We start from the raw sequence: 24,926 nt of genomic DNA on the forward strand, positions 1-24,926 counted from the left end.
TTGTTGTTGTGCGGAAAATAGGAGGAGGAAGGACTACTAGTTATGTTTGCCATCTTGAGTTATTTATAAAAATAATAAAGGCAGAATAAAAAATTCTAAAAAAAATTAAATCTAAGGTACACTTATTTTTGTGGAAAGTGCTAAATGGATTTGAAGTAGTACAATTTAAAAAGTTTTGCCTGGTTTTATTGATTTTCTTTTGACTGTGATAGAAAATCATAATTCTTAACAGAATTTTAAGTTAAAATTACAATTGGAAATTGTTGAAGTACTAACTGTTAATTATGTTAATATTAATTGAATTAATGTTAATTCAAAAGACTCCAACTGTAACAATTTTAATATTACCGTATATTCTGGCGTTTAAGGTAACTGGGCGTATAATACGACCCCCAACTTTTGAGAAGATTTTCAGGGTTTAGAAAGTCATCTTATATGCCAGAAAATACAGTACAATATTGAATTTCTGTTTATAGATGAGCACAATAGAAGCTCCATTCCTTTGCTGCTAGAAAGCGAGTGTTGCCCACCACTGCTTCCCTAATGCTTCCTGAACTCAGCTGGTATTTTTTTTCCCATATATTTTATTGATTTTTTAAAATATAAATCACTTAATAGTTGGTAAACAGTGTGTTTGCTGGGTTTACATTTGTGAAGAAAAATCATTAACAGTTGGTTTCTGTAATCTATAATCCACATAGTACATTTAGTTGATTTCCCCTTTTCCCCAAAATGTCTTCTTTGCAAACCTTGAAATAATATAGTTCTTATTATTTTGATAAAATATATTTAATCTTTAAATATTCCATTTAATGTGCCTAGTCATCTAATCCTTTAGGTCTTATTCAAAACATTTTTTCTTTTTTATACATTATAATTTCCCTGAATTCAGACACATTTAATTATCTAAAACATTTACTTCATCTAGGCCATTTCAGCAGTATTATATTACTTATATCAAGAAATAAAATAAAAGGGGGGAAAGCATACAGTATTATTTAAGGAATTCATCTCTCTTAGAATGACATATGTATTCAGAATCTTTTCTGTTTCTTTAACCATATTCAAACAAATGTTTCTTTTTTAAATATTCTCTCTGGTAGATCCCATCATCTATTTTCTTAATTTTCACTTGACCAGTATCTTTCTTAATCAATGTGATTTGCTGAATCAAAAAGTTTTTCAATATATTCATGACTGCTGCTATAGGTATAAGAAGTAAAGCAAATGTTTCTTTTTTTTGTAGATGTAATGTCCTTAATTTATATAGTTTACTGTTTTCTATTTAATTTCTTTTCCTGAAAAAGAATAAAGTGATGGGCGATGTAGAAAAATGTATGCTTTGTCCTGTTAGTGCTTATTTCTGTAAAAAAAAAAAAATAGGGCTGGCCACTAGGGGGCAGATTGGTTTTAAATTCTGTGAACAGCTACCCGTATATTCTGGCATATAAGACGACCCCCGACTTTTGAGAAGATTTTCAGAGTTTAGAAAGTCGTCTTATACGCCGGAAAATACGGTACCAGTTACTAGGAATTTCCAATGGAGTACATACAATTTATTATTTCATTTATTTATTCTTTGAACAATTTATTGTTTAAATAAATGAAGAAATATTTTCTTTAAAAAATGAACAGGTTAACTAAAATAAATTGTATGAGGCTTTACTTAATTTGTAATACATAAACCTATAAACTTCTCATTTTTCTATGTCTTCAGAAATAGTATAATGTAACTATTTTGTTATTTAATATACATATATGTAATTGAATTCATAATTAGTGTCAAGCTACGAAATATACTGCCTTTAGGACTGTTTTAATTCTTCTTGCTTGCCAACAGAAGGGGGGTTGGGAGAGTTCAGGGTCTATAGGTGTCTCTTATCACCTTGAGAGCTGAGAGCCACTGAGAAATTGTTTTGGCGAACTGAAGGTTCTTCTCATAACAATCAGAAGATGTATTGGACAATGTGACCTGAACTGTCAGAGAGGAGAGGGAGGATTTTACTCTTTTAATTATCTGCTTCCCACCATTTCCTCAGAGCTAGCTTTAATTCAATTAGGCCAGTTTGATTCTTGTCCAATAAAAGTTTACATTAGAAAACACAATGATTCTGGTGTTTTGCTTGATTGGGCTTCTACAGCCAGGACTTGACAATTAGAATATAATAACTATGAAACGAAAATCAGATTTTTAATTAATAAATACATTCAGTCAAAGTTTATATACTATATATGATTCCTGTAAGGAACACAAACTTGCATTCTATTTGATCTAAGTTATTTTAGAAAAAAATATTGTTTTGATATCTTCAGACACAATACCATGTTAAGTCTAGAATAGATTATTATTTGCAGTTGCTCATCTCAGTTAAAAAACTGTAATTTTGAAAATTGGGAGTTAATGCATAATGCACAAGTAATTTATTATGCCCTTGGAGCCATGTGGCAATGCCTCTAGAGCAGGGGTGTCAAACTGCCAGCCCGTGGGTTGGTTGCATGCGGAGGTCGCGCCCACCCCACCTCCGGCAATGCAAAAAAAGTTGCAATACATGGTGAGTTTGATACCCGCTCTAGAGCAGGGCTTTTCAACTGGTGGTACGTGTACCATCTGTGGTACATTGGCACATGGCAGGTGGTACGCGGCCCTGCCCAGCCCAGCCATGGGTAGCAGGGAAAGAACGAGCCAAAGCGGCGCAGCGTAAGACTTGCCCTGAGAGAGTCTTCAGGAGCTGCAGGGCTGCTGGGGCGAGGCAAAGGCCTCAGGATCGGCACTTCCGGCACACCTAGAAGAGAAAGGAGGAGGGGGGGGCGGAGACAGGAAGGGATATAAAAGAAGGCAGTTTGGGCAGGAGAGGGAGAGAAAAAAAAGACGCAGCCTTGGGAGGAGGAGGAAAGTCAGCTGGAGCTGCACCGAAGGGAAAAGAAGGAGGAGGAGGAGGATCAAGAGAGGAGAGAACAAAAAACAGGCTGGGTGCGCACACAGGTGGCAGCGACAAATAGGTAAAAAACACAGCTGGGAAGGGTTGTGGCATGAGAGTCCAGGTTACCTGCGCTACGCCACCCAGCCCCCCCCCCAGCCTGCCCAATTTCGGCAGGCAGTGGCGTATTCTTACTGTGCGGAGAGGCTGGGCCATACGATGCGAACCGGCAACCAGCTAAACCTGCCTGGGCGTGCAGAGAGGGGGTTGTGAGCGCATGCACCTAGCATCCTGGGTGAAAGGGAAGCACTCAGAACGCGGTCAACCTGCGTGGCAAAACAGTCACCTGGGACACCAGGTACCAGGTGCATGCGTTCGCCGCCACCTCTGCATGCGCCCAGGCAGGTTTGGCATGTCACCAGTTCGCCTCGCTCAGCCCAGCCACTCCACGCTCTTAGGAGAGCACGCTACTGCCTACCAAAACCAGGCTGGGGTCTGGGCGGTGTAGCGCAGGTAACATGGAGTCTCATGCTGTTCACAGTATCCCCTCCCCCAGAGTCCACGGGTATGTGAAGTGGGCGAGGGCCATTTGCTGATCTCCTTCAGGGGATGCCTGTTTTTCTTCCTCATTACAAATATCTTCCAGCCACTCTGCTCTTAACACTGTGCAGCTCTTGTCCAGCAATTTACAATGGCCTTGCAAGCCATGGCCATCGGCAGCACAGCCACCAGCCACGCTGGCAGCCTCTCCCCCTCCCCTTGTCCATTCCTGGGCATGAAGGGAGGGACAAAGAGGGAAGGAAGGAAGGAAGGAAGGAAGGAAGGAAAGAAGGAAGGAAGGGACAATGGGAGGGAGGGAGGAAAGGAAGGTGCCCACCCCATTCCCACTCCCCCACCACTAGAGACCCACAGATTCCCCCCACAGCCCCACCCGCACCCCCCACAGGCATCCCACGACCTGAGTAATGTTGAGTTGGACATCCCCCCCCCGGGCCATTATCTTCACTTGTCAAAAAGTTGCAAAAGGTGATTACATGACCCTGAGACACTGTGACATATAAGTATGAATCAGTTGCCAAGCATCCGAATATAAATCACTTGACCCTGGGGATGCTGCAGCAGTCATAAGTGTTAAAAATGGTCATTAGTGCTGTTGTAACTTCGAACAGTCACTAAGTAAATTGTTGTAAGTCAAGGACTACCTGTACTATATCACTTTTTCCTTTTTTGGGGGGGGGTCATCAAGTTTTTGACACCTTGATAGGCGACTGGTGGTACTCGGATAGTGCCATATCCTAAAAGTGGTACAATGGGTGAAAAGGTTGAAAAGCCCTGCTCTAGAGTTATCTCAGGTAGCATAAATAAATAAATCTCTTTCTTTCTAATGCTTCAGTCTACATATTAGCAGCTTCTCTAAGTTGTATCCTTTCTTACAGAGTTTCTTCTTGGCCTTTAGTAGGACAGGGATCCAGCCATATCATTAAAATATTCTTGTAACTTTAGCCAAACCCCTTAGAAACTACATGCATATCTTTCTTTAATCTTTCTTTAATCACCTAGTTGTTCTAAAGTGCTGTGCTGTTATATCTATTTTTCTTTTTCTCAGTTTTTTTCTTTAGATTTGTGGCATGCAACTTGCTTCTTAATATAGAACCTCAACATGGGGTAGAGAATTGCTTCAGCTAAACTTATGTCTATTGTAATATGTCCGTATTTAAATTAGATTTCCTTTATTGTAACACAAATGTGGCACTGAAATATGTTCAGTTTAAATATACACAGTATTTAGGAGACAATGTCAAATGTAAAGAAATATAAAATTATATAAGAATCTTTCTTCCAATTCCTAATGCAACCAACTATATTCCCAATAATAAAAGTTGATGTTAGATGGTCTCAATAAGAGTTCAGGGTGGCCAAGAGAACCAGTGATCAAGCTCTGTCTAATGTCAAAACATGTTAGAAAAATTATTCCAACTAATGTTTGCACTGACATAAGAAAACATTGCAATACTTTTATAGCTCAGTTATTTGTAGTAACTAATGGCTTTCAGAATAATCCAGTCCTTTTATAGTTAGTTATGTGGGAGAAAACAGCCATGTTGAAGATACATTCAAAATCATTTTGATCATATGCTATCTTTTTTCTAGCCTGTTATCTATAAAACATCACTCTTTAGACCTGTTATCTATAAAACATCACTCCTTTCCTAAATTTTCTAAAACTCAGAGCATATTTTGTATACCATTCTAGCTTATTGTCCAGAGTCAGTTTAAGACAGCAGAAGATTGTGAATTCTAGTCCTGCCTTAGGAACAAAGTCAGCTCAGGTCAGTTATTTTCTTTCAGTCTTAGGAAGGAAGTAATGGCAAACAACTTTTGAAAAATCTTGCCAAGAAAACTGCAAGCACGATACAGGTAATCCCCAAGTTACGAGCGTTCAGTTAACGCTCGTTCAACGTTACGTGATGAGCGCCCCCTAGTGCTTTCAAGCAACTCCCAAAATTATGAGTATTGCAGCACCATTGCAATTGTTTGTCCTTACAAGCGACCGCAGAGGCTCTGCAACAGCTCTGCAACACTCACCCGGGTTATTCCCTCCCTCCCTCCCCGCCCCCACTGCAGGTCTCCCTAGGCATCAGGCCTTCAGTACTCACCCTGCGACAATGGAGAATCTTCGTTTTCTTGGCTGCTCCAGGCCTTCGGTGTGTTTGCAGAGAATGGAGACCTAAAATAATGCAAGATGACGCAAGATCAGTGGAGTGAGATCTCACACTACTGATCTCACGTGATCTCATCGTACTTTAGGCCTCTGTTCTCTGCAACAGAGAACCAAACCAAAGCCGAGGAACGCTTCGACGTGCCTCCAGAAGCTGAATCAGTGCTGGATCTATGGCTGCAGAGCAATTTTGCGACACACCCCCCCCCCCGCAGCCGATCTGGGCTCCGGAGGCCTGGAAAAGACCTCTGCCGCCCGGATCTATGGCCGTAGAGCGATTTTGTGCCCCCCATGCCCCGATCCGGGTTCCAGAGGCCTTTTCCAAGCCTCCAGAGCCTGGATCCATGGCCGCGGAGCGATTTTGTGCCCCCCGCAGGCTCTATTACAGGCTCTATTACAGTCGTACCTCGAGGACTACCTGTATTATTACACACAATCGAACAGAAGAAAAAAAATTGTTTATTGTATGCATCTATTGCATTAACTTGTATGCATTTTTGTGTGAAAATGGGTTTTTCAGCTTTTCATAATTTAAGTCTCCTTGGTATGTCTAGCAACAGTTTTTTTCTGTTAAATAAATTTTATTTTCCCTCCAATTTAAATATTAAAATATGTTATGAAAGCTTAGTATCCAGATACCACCAATATTACTTAAAAGAATATTAATTTGCTTAAATTAATATCGATTCATTTTGTGGTCTGAATTCACATTACCTTCTAGCTACCTATCAAAAGAAAGCTGGAGAGCTATTTCTATAGTAAATATGGAGCAGAAACCCAAAATAAGGCAGTGTTCTCTAACATTGACAGAAGGTGTAGATTTATTTACTGCAGTTAAACCATAAGTAGCTCTCAAGGGACAGTGTTTTTTTTCAACTGCTTTATGCCAGCATTCTGATTTTCTGAATAATCAGAAATGACTGCTGTTCAAGAGTATAGCAGTGAGATTTGTTTAAGTACAAATGTTTGAAACTGCCAGGTGTCACTTATAGAAAACAGTGATGCATATTAATGAGAATGAATGCTTCAAAATTAAATGGATGAAGTATGCTACATGTATTTAAATATACTGTATCTTAAGGATATTTTGTCAGTCATATCTTCATTTGAATTTTTTATGTGATGGTTTTAACCTAAAGTTCAAGCACTATAAAAACCTTTGTTTTTTTTTTAAAAAAAAACATGCAGCATTCAAACAATAATTTATTTTTAACATTGTAATTTGCAGATTGATGTATAAGATGCCACAGGAAATGGGTCTTATAGCAATTGCAATTCAACAAATTCAGGGAAAGGGTAAGTTGATACAACTACAGTCTGAGGGAAGAAAAGGTATTATGCAATACTATTCATAAAGGTATTATGTAATACTAACCATACTCATGCTAATCATGCCCATACAAATTGGGTAATCTATTCTGACTATATGGAAATTTATCTTCACTTTTTGTAATAATAACAAAACAATCATTATCACTGTAATATTGAGTAATTAAGATATGCCCACATTGCCAGTAGGAATTGGATTCTACTCACCGGAAAGTATCTTTAAAATAATCAGATCTGCTGAATAAAACCATCATGAATTAATAAAGAAAATATTTAGGCTTGTAGTTGCAGTTTTTATACAATCTTTAATTAAGTTGTATTTTTTCATAACCATCCTTATATACAAAACTACCATGATAAAAAGTACCACTAACTGCATAAAGAAGTGGTAATGTATCCAAAATTTGTCTTTCTCTGTGTCTCAAATTACTGTTAGCTAAGCCCTAAAATCAGAAGAAGTTACTATTCTTTAATTTTCATTAAATAGATGATTTCAAACCATGACTTGGAATCCTATATTGTAAATAGAATCCTTAGGATGATATATATATAATTCTCTGTTTTCAATTAATACTGTTCATGATATCAATGAACTTTTTTCTGAGACATACAGAGATCTCCTTTTAGTCAATGTGTGAAGAATATAGTTCTTGATGACAAACAATTAAAGTATTCATCAGTGTTCTATTAACTATTTTGCAGAGAAAGGATTGCCTCTTCAACTGAGCCAATACTTATCACACACTCTGTTTCTCTATGTCCCTTTGCCAGCACTGCTAATACAGCACTGTGGTTAAGAACTTTGGTTGAATGTAGAGATAAAATTATCATTTTGAAATCCAGTAGGAATGTTTGTTTCTTTGATTATTATTAACAATTTTTATTTCATGAGCAAATATTTTTCCCACAAGATTTTTATCCTCTTTAAATAAGTCTAAAAGCCTTTTTTTTTTAGTCCCTTAAGGTAGAATGGTTTCATCTCTGCACTCAGATAGCCTTGATAGTTGTTTGGGAGATGGGGGGAAGGAAGGTAAAACTCTTTCAACTCACAAATACGTAGCTTTGGATACATTTTCCTCAATCAATACAAGTATAATAGTTTTGAAGCATTTTTTTAATTGGGTTATCTTTATCTAGTTTTAGGGCATGTGTAGGAAACAGATAAGTTTTAGATCTTATGTATGCAGAAATATTGAAAATTCAATGGAGCTAACAAACTTTTAAGCACCACTATATGTTTTTTTCATAATTCCATCCTCACTTATTCTCCCATTTTGACTTCTTTCAACAAATATTCATTCTTCTCTATGGACCATGCATTATTAATCTTTCTACCAGTATTTGTGTATCTTAAATTTCCTCCACCCATTTTCCTACTATGCTGAAAATATTCCATCAATGTAAAAAATTCATCCGTATAAACCCATAGATCAAAATAGCAAATCTTTCAGATTTTTTTATAAATAATAGACAGAATTTTTTGTAATCTTTGCAGTTACTTTTTAAACTTTTGGTTTTGGTTTTTGCTTCCTTACTTCACCAGATTTTCTTAATCTTCTGATGAAATATTTTCCATTTGGTAAATGTTACTTGTGTGTAAACAATGTTTAATGTATGTTTCCCTTTTTTAAGGACGAGGTGGAAATACCTGGTTGAGTCCTGTGGGAGCCGCTCTATCAACTTTGCATGTTATCATTCCTTTGACTTCAAAATTGGGCCAAAGGATTCCATTTATTCAACATTTGATGTCTCTAGCAATTGTGGAGGCTGTTAGATCCATACCTGGATATCAGGTATTGTATTTTTATGTTTCTTTTTCATGATAGTTCTTTGAAATGGAAGTATATAATATTTCCTAAATCTCAATTTATAGCAAGAATTTTGGATGGGACAAAGGAATCATCTTGCCCAATTATCTGGAAAGAGTTTCACTTGGTCATCTCTAAGGAAATGGACAGAGTCCTTGGACTGCGATCTCTGCCACTTGTGTTTTTGGTCTATGTCCCTCCTGTTGGTCCAAACAGGATCTGTTATGTAATTGGGTCCAAATAGTAGGGTGTGTTTATTTGCAGGAGGGTATGGTTCCATCTGCTTTGAAAGTGACAGTGGCCCATGTCGTCTCCAAGAAGCTAGTTGCCAACCTTCCCTTCTTAGGAAAAGTTGTTGTAGATGGGACAGCTTCTGGAGGCCTGGAAGAAATGAAATGGAACCTCCTCCCTTTCAAGTAAAATATAATGTTCTGGAAGTTAGAAGGCTAATGTAAAAATATGTTGAAGAGAGAGAAAGAATTAATACCTTTCAGCAGTTTCCTGACCCTTTTCAGTGGTTGGATGACTTGGAATTTTAAGAACATGCTGTAGTTTCTCCAGCAAAATGGTTACCATCATGACTAGGGTTGCAAAATGGATTAGTTGCTGGGAGGTTGCAATGTGGACTGCAACTGACTAAGAGAGCAGCTTCCTGGAATGCTATCTGTTCTCCTTTATTCTCCTTTCTGAACAAGGTTCCCTACCATCATTTACTCTTCTTCTGGGCAGGGAACATTTGAACAAAGTATGAACTTCAAATGTCCTTCCTTTCTTCCTTTCTATTTCTGAGGAAATTGGAGAGATCCATTTGGAATCCAAAGACATTCTTGGAATTAAAAATGTTTTATAGCAGGCTATCTTTTCCTGCCTGTCTGTCTTTCTGTAAACAATGTAAAAAGGTTAATTGGGGGAGAAGATAATCGTTGAAAGTATATTGGGTGCTAGGAGTATCTCAAATATCTGTCTTGGCATGCTGTACTACATATTTCTAAATTTCAGTAGCTGTAGTTAAAATGTGATACACAGAGAAATAGATTTATGTAGTCTCTTACTTTTAGACTATTACCTTGTTTCCCTGAAAATAAGACCAGGGGTTGTTGTTGTTTTTTTTTGCCCTCAAAAGAGGCACCATGTCTTATTTTCAGGAGGTGTCTTTTCCACTCACTTCACGGCAGCAGCATCAACAGCCCCGCCCAGCCGTCCCACTTTTCTGCGGCTGAAGGAGCAGCTTCATTCTGCAGCTGAGAATGGAGCTCCAGCCTGCATTTCACAGTCAGAGGCCCTCTGGAAAGGCCTCTGCAGCCAAGAATCAAGTACAGCCAAGTTCAGTTCTTGGCTGCAGAGGCCTTTCGGAAAGGCCTCTGACTGCGAAATGCAGGCCGGAGCTCCATTCTCAGCTGCAGAATGAAACTGCTCCTTCAGCCGCAGAAGTGGGCCAGTGAGGCAAGTGTCGATCCATGGGAGGCCTGACTGCAATGGTAAACTCCACCTCCCCATCCCCGCCCTAGCTTTATTTTTAGGCATGCGCCTTGCCCCAAAACTGGGGCTTATTTTTGGGGTAGGGCTTATATTAGGCCTACTCCCAAAAATCAAGCTAGGGTTTATTTTCGGGGTAGGTCTTTCTTTCAGGGAAACATGGTATATACCCTTCCTTGTTTTGTAACCACAATCCCTTCCTGCAACTTTGTCATTAAGTGAACATGTGACAGAGACTGAAGATTGCTAGTTGGTGTTGGCTCATTCCTGTACAGTATTCTGTATCTGACTCATTTTTGTTTCTTTTTTACCACTTGAAGGATGGAGAGATTAATTAAACAAATTATCTCTTCCTGAGCTGTTTTTCTCCACAACATAATGTTTCTCTAAACCACAAGTTAGCACTATGACTTTGATTAGAACCCTCCACCTGGCTATGATGCTGCCTGAAACTAACTAAACCTTGATCAATTTCACACTGAAGGTTTTTGTTGCCAGGCACTTGAAAATTTGTTCATAAATTGTACATTGGTGAGAAAATATTTTTTTTATTACCATAGTATTTGTGAATGGTCACTAAATGAAGAGTGGTTATGTTCTACCAATAGAATTCTGACCCCCATCTTTAACTGAGCTGAAGCAAGAAAATATTGTACACTCTTGGTTTCAGTATAATCAATTGTTAGTTAGGTGGGGTTTAGAGGATGTGAATTTGGTAAAACAGATTAAAGATCAAACTCGAGCCTATATAAAGAGAATTTATAATGTTTTAATAGAATTGGATTCTGAAATGGAGTTAGTTAAAGATTGTATGGTTAAATGGGCTCAAAATATTTAAGAGCCAATTTTATTGCATACATGGGAGACAATTTGGGTTAGAAATGTAAAATTTACCCAAGCGCAAAATTTAAGAGAAAATTTTTATAAAATGTTTTATAGATAGCATTTGGATCCCCAAAAGTTGTCCCGCATGTATCCTAATTTACAGCCCAAATGTTGGAGATGTGGAAGTTTAGATGTAACCTATTTTCATATTTGGTGGACTTGTAGAGATATAAAAGCTTTTTGGATTAACATTTGGTGGAATATTCAAAAGATTTTTAAGAGAAAGATGAAGTTTACTCCGCAATTATTTTTGTTGGGCATTATGGTTGTTTTTGATGTTAAAGAAATTAATTTGATGTTAAATCTTATAACAGCTGCAAGATTATGGGTGGGGCAATATTGGAAGAAAAAATCTTTGCCTACTATGGAAGAATGGATACTTAAGGTGTCTAATTTAGCAGAAATGGCGAAAATCTCCGCCTATTTGAAGGACCATTCACAAGGAAAATATGTTTTGGTTTGGAGAAGATGGATTGATTATATTCAAAAGAAATATGAGACTGAAAAGTATTATCTTGCTTATGAGTAGATTTTAGATTATTATTAATAGTTTAATATGGTTGAATTTATATTATTTTTAGTGTTATGGTTTAATTATATTATTATTTTTGTTTTTAATTACTTAACATTTGTTTTGAAAAGGAGTTAAAGTATGTTATAGATTGATTGATAGTATAGTTGGGTAATGTTTGTTAGATTATGATTGTTTATTTGTTACCCTGTAATCAGCTCTGGGAAGTGGGGGAGGGGGAAGGGGTGGGAGGGGTTTGGGTTATATTGTATTAAATTTGTAAAACTTTTAATAATAAAAAAAGAACTCTGACTCCATAAAATAGCAAAATAAAAAATGCATGAAATTGTAATCAAGCGTATTTGGAAGTATATCAGGTAAAATGCTATGTGTGTTCTTTGTATTGATTGCCCTTGTTTTCTTCAAAAACTTTTTACGAAGCAATTAAGTTGCATGTGATTTCCTCTTTTTTAAGAGCTACAAGTTGTGATTAGTGGATAAGCCATCTTGTAGCTTCAAAGATATTACCAATATGCAAATTTCTTTTTGTAGGAAATAGATGTTCGGTTGAAATGGCCAAATGATATATACTACAGTGACCATATGAAACTTGGTGGTGTTTTAGTAAATTCCACATTAACAGGAGATATGTTCCATATACTTATTGGTAAGGATATCAGAAATTATGGTGATTTATAATATAGCCTATTTTTGACATAGCAAATTGAACGATGTGATTATGATTCCCCTAGAACTGTAATGAATATGCATCTGGAATATGTCTATCCCAACACAGAATTTGCAAGAGAATTTATTTATCTGATTGTTTTGTGACAAAGTCCTGTGAGATAAAGGCAATAAAATGTTTCTCAACCTCAGAAAAGCTCTAACTAAACACCATATAACCCTTATTAGGAAGCCAGTTTTTTTGCTACTCTAGATCACCGGTTTCTTCAGTAAGTCTTGCATTATGACCAGATAATTTTCCTTGTTTTAAAGTGAGAATAAATTGATAACAATTTCGCACCTTGTTCTTATTTTTAGAACTATTTTCTTTTTTTATTTTCCATTTGATTTTCATGACCACTACACTATGTTTCAAGAATCATGAAGAAAGAAAATTTTTGAAGTTTTCAATTTGTTTCGGGGTCTTTGGTCATAAACCAAAGGGATCTCACTGGGAAAAAAATGGAAGTAGTTAATTTTATATGCAAATGGAATCAGTGCTTTTCTCAGCTTTGTAGATAGTGGATAGCCTTTTCAATATTTTGGATTTTTAAAGCAAATGCACATCAAAAGCAATCATATCATAATCTTTCCCCATTCCTGATAAAATAAATTGGAATAGGGCGGGGGGAGCACGGTCAATTCTATTCTGGTAATTGTGAGTATGAATTAAAATTGCCTTTTTACATGGCACATCTTCTAGTACTTGGTCTTTCTTAAAAACAAAGATATACTGTAAATCTTTCTCAACTAAATGTATCTGTACAAACAATGATTATTTAATATCATTTTTATGCAATCATAGACCAGCAAATAAAACAAGAAAATCACAATTAATTAGAATAATTTTTCTTGTTTTATTTGCTGGTCTATGCTCTTACCAGAAGCACATTTAGCAGAAGAGCAACACTGATAGGATAGGGAGGGGGAGTGAATATATTTTACAGAGCCACACAAGAGGTATAATGAAAAAATCCTTAACTACTGAATAAATAAGGATTAAATTCAGTGGTTTTCTGCCAAATATTATGCTGCTAACAGACAGCAAGGTGAGAAATAAACATCAAAACCAGAGAAGAAATATTTAAATGTAGAATCCTTACCTGTTGTTTCCTTAAAACCTATATGCTACTCCTGAGCTGGAGCAACTTCGAATTTTAGAGATGTGGAAAATAATAGCATAGTCACAAACTTCAAAATATTTTTGCCTGCATTCAGAGTCCTATCTGCACTCTGATTAACAGTTCACAACTGGAATTCACAATTGGAATTCAACAAGAAATATCCACATATTCATACCAAACAATGTACCTATAAAGAGATATGCTTCCTGTATTGAAATGTTGCAGGATAACTCTCTATGTAGAGAAGCAAATACATTTTATTTTTATTTATTTTTCACATTTCTGAACTGCCAATCTCCCTCAAATATATTCCAAAATCATAAGCTTCCAAAATCATAAGAATTAAGATGGCTAGATAGTTATAACCATAGCACATACCAGGGTCTCTTTGTTACTGGAAATGTTCTTGGTTTTCAATTATAAACTTCCTTTGAATGTATTTGTTTGGATGTGGATTGTCTTGGGACTGTTTGAGCTTATTTTTGCTAGAGGAAGAAAGGGGTAAGCATTGTTGTCTGTGATTAGTTAATTAGTATTATTTATATGGTTATGTTGTCTTGCCTTTAAAAAAAGAGATGGGTTTCAATTTATATGAGCTTATGTCATCTTTCATCATTAGAAAGAATAAATACCTTAAGAAATCTGTAAAAGGGTTTTTATAGCTGTCTAAATCAGGGGTCCTCAACCTTGGCAACTTTAAGACTTGTGGACTTCAACTCCCAGAATTCCTCAGCCAGCAAAGCTGGCTGAGGAATTCTGAGAACTGAAGTCCACAAGTCTTAAAGTTGCCAAGGTTGAGGACCCCTGGTCTAAATGATTCGGAATGAACATTTATTACCATCATAAAGGAAATAATTTTACAGATATATACATGACATTTTATATATCTTTTTTCCAATGACTTATTCCTCCTCAGGATTTGGATTTAATGTTAATAATAGCAACCCAACTATATGCATCAATGATCTTATTATGGAGTACAATAAGACAATGAATGCAACATTACAGCCCTTAAATCCCGACTGCCTGATTGCAAGAAGTGTGACCATTCTGGAAAATCTAATCAACATCTTTCAGGAGAAGGGACCAAATGGAATTCTTCCCATGTACTATAAATACTGGGTGCACAGGTGATTGTATTTTTTATTGCTAATTAACAATAGGTCTTCTTAAAGCAATAGTGATTGACCAGCTGTTAATTTTTATTATTTATCATAGTTTGCTTAGTATATATTTGACTATGTATAGACATATTTAATTAAAAATTGTATTTAGCACATATAATTTAAAATATAACAAAACATCAGAATTTGTTTCATAAAGGCCTAATTTTTGGCTACTACATCAAAAGGCTAAAAAATAGACCAGGAATTAATAAATTAGTATTGAAAAATTCTAGAAAACCATGTCTATGCTATATACTATACTATACCATTATGATGATAAGCAATTATTGAATTCCATATGAATCTTACATAGAATCCATATGCATTTGTTAATAACTATTTTCCAGAAGTATATATTTAGTACATAATAAGTTCTTTGGAACAGTGACGTATCATGCTTATATGGATATTTGTTGATCAGTGAATGAAATACATTGTTACAGGTAGATGCTTACATAAAATGAAGATAGATAATCAGACACTAATGATACTTTGCAGGGAGGGATTTATTATTAATAGAATAGTGAGACTGAAATTTAATGTACGTTGATATTAATCAAATATTTTTTTCCGTTTCAGTGGTAAGAAAGTCCAACTCAGAAATGAAGAGGGACCATTGGTATGGATTGTTGGGTTAGATGATTCTGGATTCCTTCAGGTTTATGAAGAAGGCAAAGATGTTACCACTGTGCACCCAGATGGCAATTCTTTTGATATGCTAAGAAATCTTATAATTCCTAAATAATAGTTTTTCAGTATGGTAAAACAATAATTCACTTAGCAGACTATTTTGTATTCAGCACTTACTATGAGTGCTTAGCTAGAGGTAGTATTAATATTTTTTCTTCTTTTTAAAGCAGAAAAATAACAATATGTATCAAGCAAAAGAAATAATTTTGCATAATTATTTTTTTCTTAGGCTCTCTTCTTAGTAAGCTGAGATGGTATTTGGAAGTTTTCCCTGTTTTCTTTTCTTTCAGGATTGTGTGCAAATGTGAAAAAAGCATTGCAATAAGTATTAAAATTATCTAATTTTTGACATGGATCATTTGGAATTTTCCAAAAGAAACTATTATGTTATGATGTATATACTCCAAACTTCTGCTTATAGTAACTTTTAATACCAATAATCATGCAATTTTGTGTTATTTCTGTTTTTAACAAGGAAAAGTTTTTCAACAAATGTTAAAATAATACATCATCCAGTTTTAATTAAGGAGTAGATGGCTATATTATTTTTTGAACGTAAATAAATGATCAAAAGTGAACATAGCTTTCTGAAAGGGATTTGCTTAGGCTGAACTGGATCCTAAGCTTTCCACAATTTTTTGTACATTCAGATTTTATAGCTAAACAGTTCTGGAATTACCACTAATTTAACAGAACTCTAAAGTTTCTTTTTGTTTCCCAATTTCATATTGCTATTTTCTGGCTTCTTTTCTTTAGGTCAGCCACAAAGAGTAAAGACTACTCTGGGCAAATAGGATTAATTTATTAATATTTTAAGACTCTCTTCAGTCATAGTGGTTAACGATCAATATTGCTACAGAATCTGCTATAGCTTACTTTATATCATTTCTCATTCATCCTTTACTCAGTAAGATTTTGCTGATCCTCTTTGATGCTATATTCAAATCCAAATAAAGATGGTTCTCTGATATTTTCATCCTCAAAGATACTTTTCAAAAATCTCAGTGCATAATGTGCTTTTAAGGATTGATTTTGGTTTGTAATTTACACAAACACCCAATCTAAATTTTTAGAACAATTTCACCATACTAGGGAATTGAGTTAACCTGCCCTCTTTATTAACACTCCTTTTGTTCAGAAAAAAAGTTTTCTCCCCAAACATGCAGACTTAGCAGACTTATCTAAGATTCACTTTACAAAGAACCTGAAAATAAGTTTATTAGCTTCATTATGAATGCAAGAAGGCTTAAAGCAAGCAAGCATGCTAATCTGTATTGAAGGATAAGTGGTATCTTGCATTTTGGAACCTGGATAATTTGTCTATGTATTATTGGATATTAAATTGCCCTTTCATTGAAAATGAAGATTTTGACTTTTGGTACTCAGTGTTTTCCATACTGCTATTGATAATTGTTTAAACTTCATTTTGCTTAATGCATTTCTATTTAACATTTTTTTTAAAGAATAAAATAATTCCATTAATTTGGGTGAGTTTTTTAAATCCCTGATTTAAATTATGTGAAGTGATCATTTGCATATCTGTGTGGTCCTAACTTTTTGAAAAAGAAATCCATTTACCTACTGTATGGAGACTAATCCCAAGGAGGTCTCCAACTATCCTCATCCCCTGTGGTCAACTTGTTCCAGAGCTAGGATCAGTATTTTGTTTAGGTTGGGAAGGAATAACTCCATCCCCAGTTGCAATCCTCTCTTGTCCTCCAGAGCCTGCATCCCTGAAGGCTCCATCAGCATCCATGCTACCAGGTATGCCTTACATGAGAGTTTGTACTTACACAGTGTTTATAGAGATTCTCAATCATCCACGTCCCAGTGGTCCCAAAGGTGCTTTTCAAAAGGCAACGGTATTTTCTTGATTTTTTTTTCCCCTTGAAAATGTTTTGCTTCTCCTCCAAGAAGCTTCTTCAGTTCTGACTGAACTGAAGTTGGATGAGAAGCAAAACATTTTCAAAAAAAAACAAGAAAGGCAGCATAACAAACCACTATGGCCCAGGACTTGCTTGAAAAGCCACATCCTAAAAAATGTCCCTTCTTTTCCCAAACTAATCCCACCATCACAGAATTGAAATTGGTGATGGCAGCTAATCACAGTCTGTTCAGAAATAATCTATCATGGCAAGAGGACTAAACCATTAGTCCTCTTGCCATGATAGGTCATTTCTGAAGCCATATCTTCCATCTTCAAATCACTAGCATTTGTTTTGAAGTAAAAATTGGATCTAGCATGTATACTCCTATATGAGTTGGATCAGATACTAATTGAAATAAGCCCGTCATTGCCATATGGGCTATAAATTTCCAAATCATGAAGATTAATATTTCCAAGCACCATTAATCTGAGAAAATCCAACATGTCCTATGATGAAATACTGTGGCTCAGGCAGGGGAATGCTAGGCAATAAAGAAAGCAAAATACTAGAGGATTTGTGTCTTGTCCCTGCCACCCCAGTTTCAGGTCCAAGAACTTATCTCCAGCCACACATGAAGCAGGATGTCCAGTAATAACCAACATCTTACACAGAGTTTACCACCATTCCCCTTCCTGGCCTTATAGTCGTTGTTGTAGGAATACCAGTGGGCAAATTTTCAATATGAGTAATCCAACCATCTCTGGCCACCTGGTCTCAGTGATATACACCATGTCTATGCATTCCTCACAACCAAGTCACAAAAGCATGGTTTTATTATAGATAGACCTATACCTTATCAATTTCAGTTCATGGTTCAATTCCCATATTTGCTTAATGCATGATTTGCTTTAACCCACAACTAAATATTGCCTGTTCTCCTTTTTTCAAAATAGTGCTCTCATTAGGGTCTCTCCAAATTCCCAATAAATTCACATATGTTCATTTACCTGAGACTATTCCATTTTGTCCTACAGGTAGTCCTTGACTTATAATCAGAATTGGGACTGAATTTTCAGTTTAAGTCATTGCAACCATAAGTCTTATGGCAAAATGGGGGGCAAACAAATGTAATGTTAAATTAAAAATATTAATAATAAATTGAGGCACCTATGTGAACGCTTCACTCAACAAACGCAGTCCTGGCAGTTGTGGTCATTAAGTGATCGTATAAGAGGCCTGCATGAGAATTCTCAACTTACAACTATTTATTTAGCAACTGTTTGAAGTTACAACAGCACTGAAAAAAATGACATAATCAGTCCTTGCACTTCCAACTGAATCATGTAATTCAATTAAAAGTTGCAGTGATTCACTTAACAACCATGGCAAAAGGGTCATAAAATTGGGCATGTCTCACTGAACAAGCTGGAACTTTATTTGCAAAGTTAACCATTTCTGTTGAAATTCTCTACAGTATTCTTTTTAGAGGAGGTTTGGCCCAAGCTGAATGTTTGCTGTACTACATCTTTTAGAACAGGGATGTCAAACTGCCGGCTCACAGGCTGGACACGTCACAATGAAACCGCACCCACCCCATTGCCGGCAATGGGGGAAAAGCTCTGATACGTCACGTGACGTCGTGAGTTTGACATGTCTGCTTTAGATGCACGACACATTTTCATTTCCTTTAACCATATCACCTAGAGGCAAACAAAGTCATTACTAAAAGCCAACATGGGTTTGTCAAAAACAGATCATGCCAGACAAATCTTATTGCATTCTTTGACCAAGTGACAAAATCAGTGGATCAGAGGAATGCTGTGGATATAATTTACTTGGACTTCAGTCAGGCATTTGATAAAATAGATCACAGCCTACTACTTGATAAGATAGAAAAATGTGGGTTAGACAGCATCACCACCAGATGGATCCGTAGCTGGCTGACCAGCCCTACTCAGCGTGTGGTCCTCAATGGAATCACATCTACATGGAGGGAAGTGTGTAGTGGGGTGCCCCAGGGCTCTGTTCTGGGCCCAGTGCTCTTCAACATCTTCATCAACGATTTGGACAAGGGGATAGATGGGGAAATCATCAAATTTGCAGACGACATCAAGCTGGCAGGAATAGCCAACACTCCAGAAGACAGGCTTAGGATACAGGAGGATCTGGACAGACTTGAACACTGGGCGCTATCTAACAAAATAGTAATAGTAAAGTTGGAAGGGACCTTGGAGGTAATCTAGTCCAACCCCCCCTGCTCAGGCAGGAAACCCTCCCTACACCATTTCGGACAAATGGCTGTCCAGTCTCTTCTTAAAAACTTCCAGTGTTGGAGCATGTACTGCTTCTGGAGGCAGGCTGTTCCACTGATTAATTGTTCTCACTGTCAGGAAGTTTCTCCTTAGTTCTAGGTTGCTTCTCTCCTTGATTAGTTTCCACCCGTTGCTTCTTGTCCTTCCTTCAGATGCTTTGGAAAATAGCTTAATTCCCTCTTCTTTATGGCAGCCCCTGAGATATTAGAATACTGCTATCATGTCCCCCCTTGTCCTTTCACCAATGAAATTCAATGGTGAAAAAAGCAAGGTTCTATATTTAGGCAAGAAAAACCAAATGTACAGGTATAGTATATGGGTACCTTGCTCAATAGTAGTAACTGTGAGAGGGACCTTGGAGTCCTAGTGGACAATCACTTAAATATGAGCCAGCAGTGTGCTGCAGCAGCCAAAAAGGCCAACACAGTGCTGGGCTGCATTAACAGAGGGACAGAATCAAGATCACATGAAGTATTAATACCACTTTACAATGCCTTGGTAAGGCCACACTTGGAAAACTGCATCCAGTTTTGGTCACCACAATGTAAAAAAGATGTTGAGACTCTAGAAAGAGTACAGAGAAGCACAACAAAGATGATTAGGGGACCGGAGGCTAAATCATATAAGTAAAGGCTGCTGGAATTGGGTATGTCTAGTTTAATGAAGAGAAGGACGAGGGGGGACATGATAGCAGTATTCCAATATCTCAGGGGCTGCCACAAAGAAGAGGGAGTCAAGCTATTTTCCAAGGCGCCTGAAGGCAGGATAAGAAGCAACGGATGGAAACTAATCAAGGAGAGAAGCAACCTAGAACTAAGGAGAAACTTCCTGACAGTTAGAACAATTAACCAGTGGAACAACCTGCCTCCAGAAGTGGTGAATGCTCCAATACTGGAAGTTTAACACTGCAAGTTTTTAACAAGAGACTGGACAGCCATTTGTCTGAAATGGTATAGGGTTTCCTGCCTGAGCAGGGGGTTAGACTAGATGACCTCCAAGGTCCCTTCCAATTTTATTATTGTTGTTGTTGTTGTTGTTGTTGTTGAAGGAACAGTGTATCTTACAAGGCCCAATTTCTAAATAATAGTTTTTTTCAACCTTTATGCAATGCACTGATTTCCAGAACAATGACATGAACTTTATATGAATTAAATATGCCTATGCACTATTATAGTTTCATTCTTTCCTTTTTTTTCATAGTTGTGTTTAATTAGTTTGGGATGTGTTCCACTACCAGTAATTCTCTCACATCAATAAGAAGAGATCGCAGAATCTCAGAATTGGGGAGGTAAAAGAGACCACAAAACCAGTCTAATCAAACCCGTTATTTGCACTAAAAGCAAACTATCATCTTTAACAACTGATTGTCCTGCTTCTTCTTTAAAACCTAAAAAAAAAAGATGGAGAAACCACAACCTCACTGCTAGACATTTTTTTATTTTTAGTGGTAAAAAGAAACTTTAAATGGTTTGATGTTTATTAATAAGCATGCCTAAAACCATCAAAAATAATTAGCTTATTATTTTGACAATATTTTATTTAGCTTGTTAATCTTACATAATAAATAAGCATAAGAAATTTACAGTTTAATGGAGTAAATATTCTTCAACAATTATGAACTGTTTATGTATTTTTTTCTTTACATTCTGAATGCCAAGTAATTGATTTTTTTCATTACATATAAAAGAAACAGAACAGAATTTTGTTGCTTCTGATTTTGAACAAGTAGAAGAATTGTAAAATATCCCAACCTAATGTACAGATCCAGATATATGACAACAGTGTGGAACTAGCTTGATATTGCCTCCTTCAATGATAGTTTACTTTCCAATCTAGCCTGCAATCTTGGGATTTACATTCTGTATCCTGAAGCAGATTTGCATTTTGCTTAATTAAAATACACTAATTAGACTGAAAGGATTGTTGAGCCCATTTGATTACAGGATTTACATGTCTGGGTGATGCTTTAGATCAATTAATAGCAGAGTCGGGAGAATAGTCAGTCCAATACATTCAGATTCCAGAGCATTATGTAGAAAAATTATATTACCTAACATGAGGAAAATGGATATTAAAAAACTAAAAAGCAGAGTGATATGAAATTTACATGGATGTTATAAATGGAGAACATGGCAAGTTTCATAGCTCTTGATGCACAAGCTTCAGAACTATAGACCTAAACCTGCTTTTTATAAGGAATATAACTTTTGACTTTTATAAAAAATTTTAAATGAAAGTTAGAATTTAAATTTACCAAATATAGAAGTTGCAGCAAAGGTTTTCAAACTTTGCTTCTTTATAAGTTGACATTATAAATATTTGTAACATTTTTGTTTTGAAATCAAATATAATAAAAGCAATGAAAATGGAATATTGGGGAATCACTGCACACAGATTCATGGGATCTTGTGTAATAAGAAAAAATGCTGGGAAGGAATTCTTGAATTAATCAGAATTAATCAGAATTATTGATTGAGAACAGGAAATATCAGAATCCAGTCATCTCTCCTCTCTCAATGATCCAGCCCTCCACCACTCACCCATCTGGCGTAAGCCACTGAGATAGCTGCTACTGTTTCTTTCTTCTGTGGATGGCAGGTGGGGCACAGAAAGGTTAAATATCCTTTCTAAAACTCTTTATATTAAACACAAAACTTTGTGATTGGACAGGAGAAAGTAGTTTGATCACATGATTCACCCTGTTTTAAAGTAAGGTTGTCAGTACTTCCCCACCTCCTTTTCTACCAAGATATTTTACAAGAGCAAGAACCAAAGAGCTGTTGTTTTAAAAAGCTTGACACATAGCAAATTTCTGGCATGACCTTTTGGAAACATAAATTAATAGAAAATTCATTAATTGGGGATCAAACAAATAAGCTAAAAATAAAACTGAAATACCAGTCATTTGTTTTATATAACTGGGGGATGGAATTGTTAGGAGAGCAAGGGTAACATGCCATGGCACAATCTTCATAATGTACATGTGTGATACAATTTCTGTCACAATATCACCATGGCTCAAATCAACATAATCTGCAAGGAGGTTCAGAATTTGTCCTAAATTAGTGCGCAGCATTAGAATCTATAAAGTTTACTAAAAAAAGGCTTTTTATAAAACACAACAGTGTCGTTTTGTATCAAAATGATCCAGACATGCTTAGGTTTTTCAATTCCATTTTCCATATATTTTTACCCAAATTAAACCATATAGATCATAAATAACTGACTAAAAGTCAATTTAAGGTCTCTCATCGTATCTATAAATATACAGTATAAACCTTTTCATTCTTATACAGATGTAATGATTTCATATTTTTTGAATATTGAAAGTTTATAAGCTGACAGCAGTCTTTAATTCTGAAGGCAGAATTCTCTATTTAAATTCCAAGTATGAACATACCTCATTATAGTAGAGTATATAACAGCATTTTTCCTGAATATAATTTTTAATTGAATTAGATTAATATGCAATAGAATATGCAAAATCATAAAAGAAGATCCCTCTCTGTATTCACTTTTAAAAGGTCGCAGAGCAACAGGATTATTTGAACCACAGTAGACCATGTATTACAATTACAATCTGGTGGTTCTAATACTTTTTTTTTAATGCAAAACTGTGCATAAAGGCATTTTAGAAAACAGGTAAAATATTACTATACAGTTGTCTATTAGATTTATTTTTATGAGGCAGTTAACAACCAGAGTTGCAAGAGGAAACACATTTTAATATAACAAAATAAAAATTCATGTTTTAGCATAAATATATTTTTCCAGAACATTACCTAAATGAATATAGAAATAGGCACTCGTTCAAAACATAGTAAACTAATTCTATTTGATAATATAGTCTTGTAATGTTATAACTACAGGATTTATTTACCACTGCTGTTTTCAGCAATAGTTGTTTCAGGAAAAGTGTAATAATTTGCAGATTGTTATTTTAACTGATTAATAGGAATAAAAATAATTTCACTCAACATTATTGCAATATATAAATTTAACTGATGAGTTTAAATTGCCTGAGTAATCTGAGTAAATTAATTAACATATTTTTAACTTTGTACTTTGGAAAATGGTGCAGTTGTGATTTTGGTGCAGTAGCAAACAATTATTCTGGTATTGGTAATACAGACATCTCAGATCTCTAGACATGATTTCTTAAAAAGTTTCATAGTATTCTGAAAATCAGGCTTCTGCTTCAAAATGAAATGAAAACCTAGCTTGGGGCAGACCATGACAAGCCCGTTCCTTGCATTAATTTTTATCTCATAGATTTTGCAAGTAGTCAATCTGACTTAATACTGTATTAATGACTGTGGATTTTGAATACTAAAACTATAACAATAAGCTAACCATCTATTTTCCAATGCACAAGTTTTCTACTTTAAATGAGAGTTTGTCAGAAACCAACTAAATTTAGGGTGGTTTCATATATGTTATTTGGGGATGATTTGTGCATATGGCTGTTTTCCTCTTTTTATAATAAAAGTGATGTGTCACCAATTATATCTGTCCTGGTTGCTCAGGTTTTCCAGTCACACACTCCAAAATCATTATCTTTCAGCAGAAATTTCCAGTATGAGAAGATATTCAATACTGAAATGAAAGAACAGTTTGACCACTAATAATAAAATATGGGTCCCAGTAAAAAGGTGCTTTGAATTTCTAGAACGGTCTTTTCACCATTTTGGAACTATGTACTTCAGCTCAGGGCACAATTTATCCCTATCTGAAATTTGAAGAACCTTACTTTGGCACTGTGAAAATAAAAGTGCATTCTCAATTATTTGAAAGGATAATACTGAGAACAAAAATTCCTTTAACATAATCTTCTTTTTCCACAGTAGCAAATGTTTATAAAATCAGAAAGCAAATAAAGTGTATTTCAGGAAAAATGGTTTAAGAAAATGTCTATTATGTTTATTTGATGTGTAACAAGGTGCAATCAGTGAGGACGTTTTGTTTATTGCACAAGATAACAAAACTTTTCACAGAAATAACCTTATACTGGTTCTGGCTGTACTTAGAACACTCACAATACTGCCTTTTGTTTGGAAACACTGCCTTATTTCAGTGAGGCAAAAAACCTAGTCAATTAAAACTAAATTGTACAGGTAGTCCTCAACTTACAATTCATTTAGTGACTGTTCAAAGTTACAATGGCACTGAAAAAAAGCGACTTAGGACCGTTTTTCACACTTCTGACCATTGCACTATCCCCATGGTCACATGATCAAAATTCATATTTATGACTCATATTTATGTTGGTCGCAGCGTTCCAGGGTCATATGATCACCTATTGTGACCTGACAAAGTCAATGGGGAAGCCAGATTCACTTAACCATGTAAAATGGGGCAAAATGTCTCACTTACAAGAGAAATATTGGGCTCAAT

At 35.8% G+C, this 24,926-nt stretch overlaps 1 protein-coding gene across 1 annotated transcript in view; it reads left to right on the forward strand.

The window, feature by feature from the left end:
• HLCS (holocarboxylase synthetase) overlaps positions 1 to 16,834 on the forward strand; it is a 75,111-nt gene extending 58,277 nt beyond the window's left edge. Inside the window, exons 7-11 of the mRNA XM_039370019.1 lie at positions 6,866 to 6,933; positions 8,599 to 8,759; positions 12,199 to 12,313; positions 14,413 to 14,626; positions 15,242 to 16,834. Coding sequence (XP_039225953.1) covers positions 6,866 to 6,933; positions 8,599 to 8,759; positions 12,199 to 12,313; positions 14,413 to 14,626; positions 15,242 to 15,407 — 724 coding nt within the window. The 3' untranslated portion in view covers positions 15,408 to 16,834. The remainder of the gene's footprint in view (positions 1 to 6,865; positions 6,934 to 8,598; positions 8,760 to 12,198; positions 12,314 to 14,412; positions 14,627 to 15,241) is intronic.
• The last annotated feature ends 8,092 nt before the right edge of the window (positions 16,835 to 24,926 follow it).

Source organism: Crotalus tigris, unplaced genomic scaffold, assembly GCF_016545835.1.
Source record: "Crotalus tigris isolate CLP2741 ecotype Arizona unplaced genomic scaffold, ASM1654583v1 scf7180000017601.7605149639:7615979, whole genome shotgun sequence".
Lineage (NCBI taxonomy): Eukaryota > Metazoa > Chordata > Lepidosauria > Squamata > Viperidae > Crotalus > Crotalus tigris.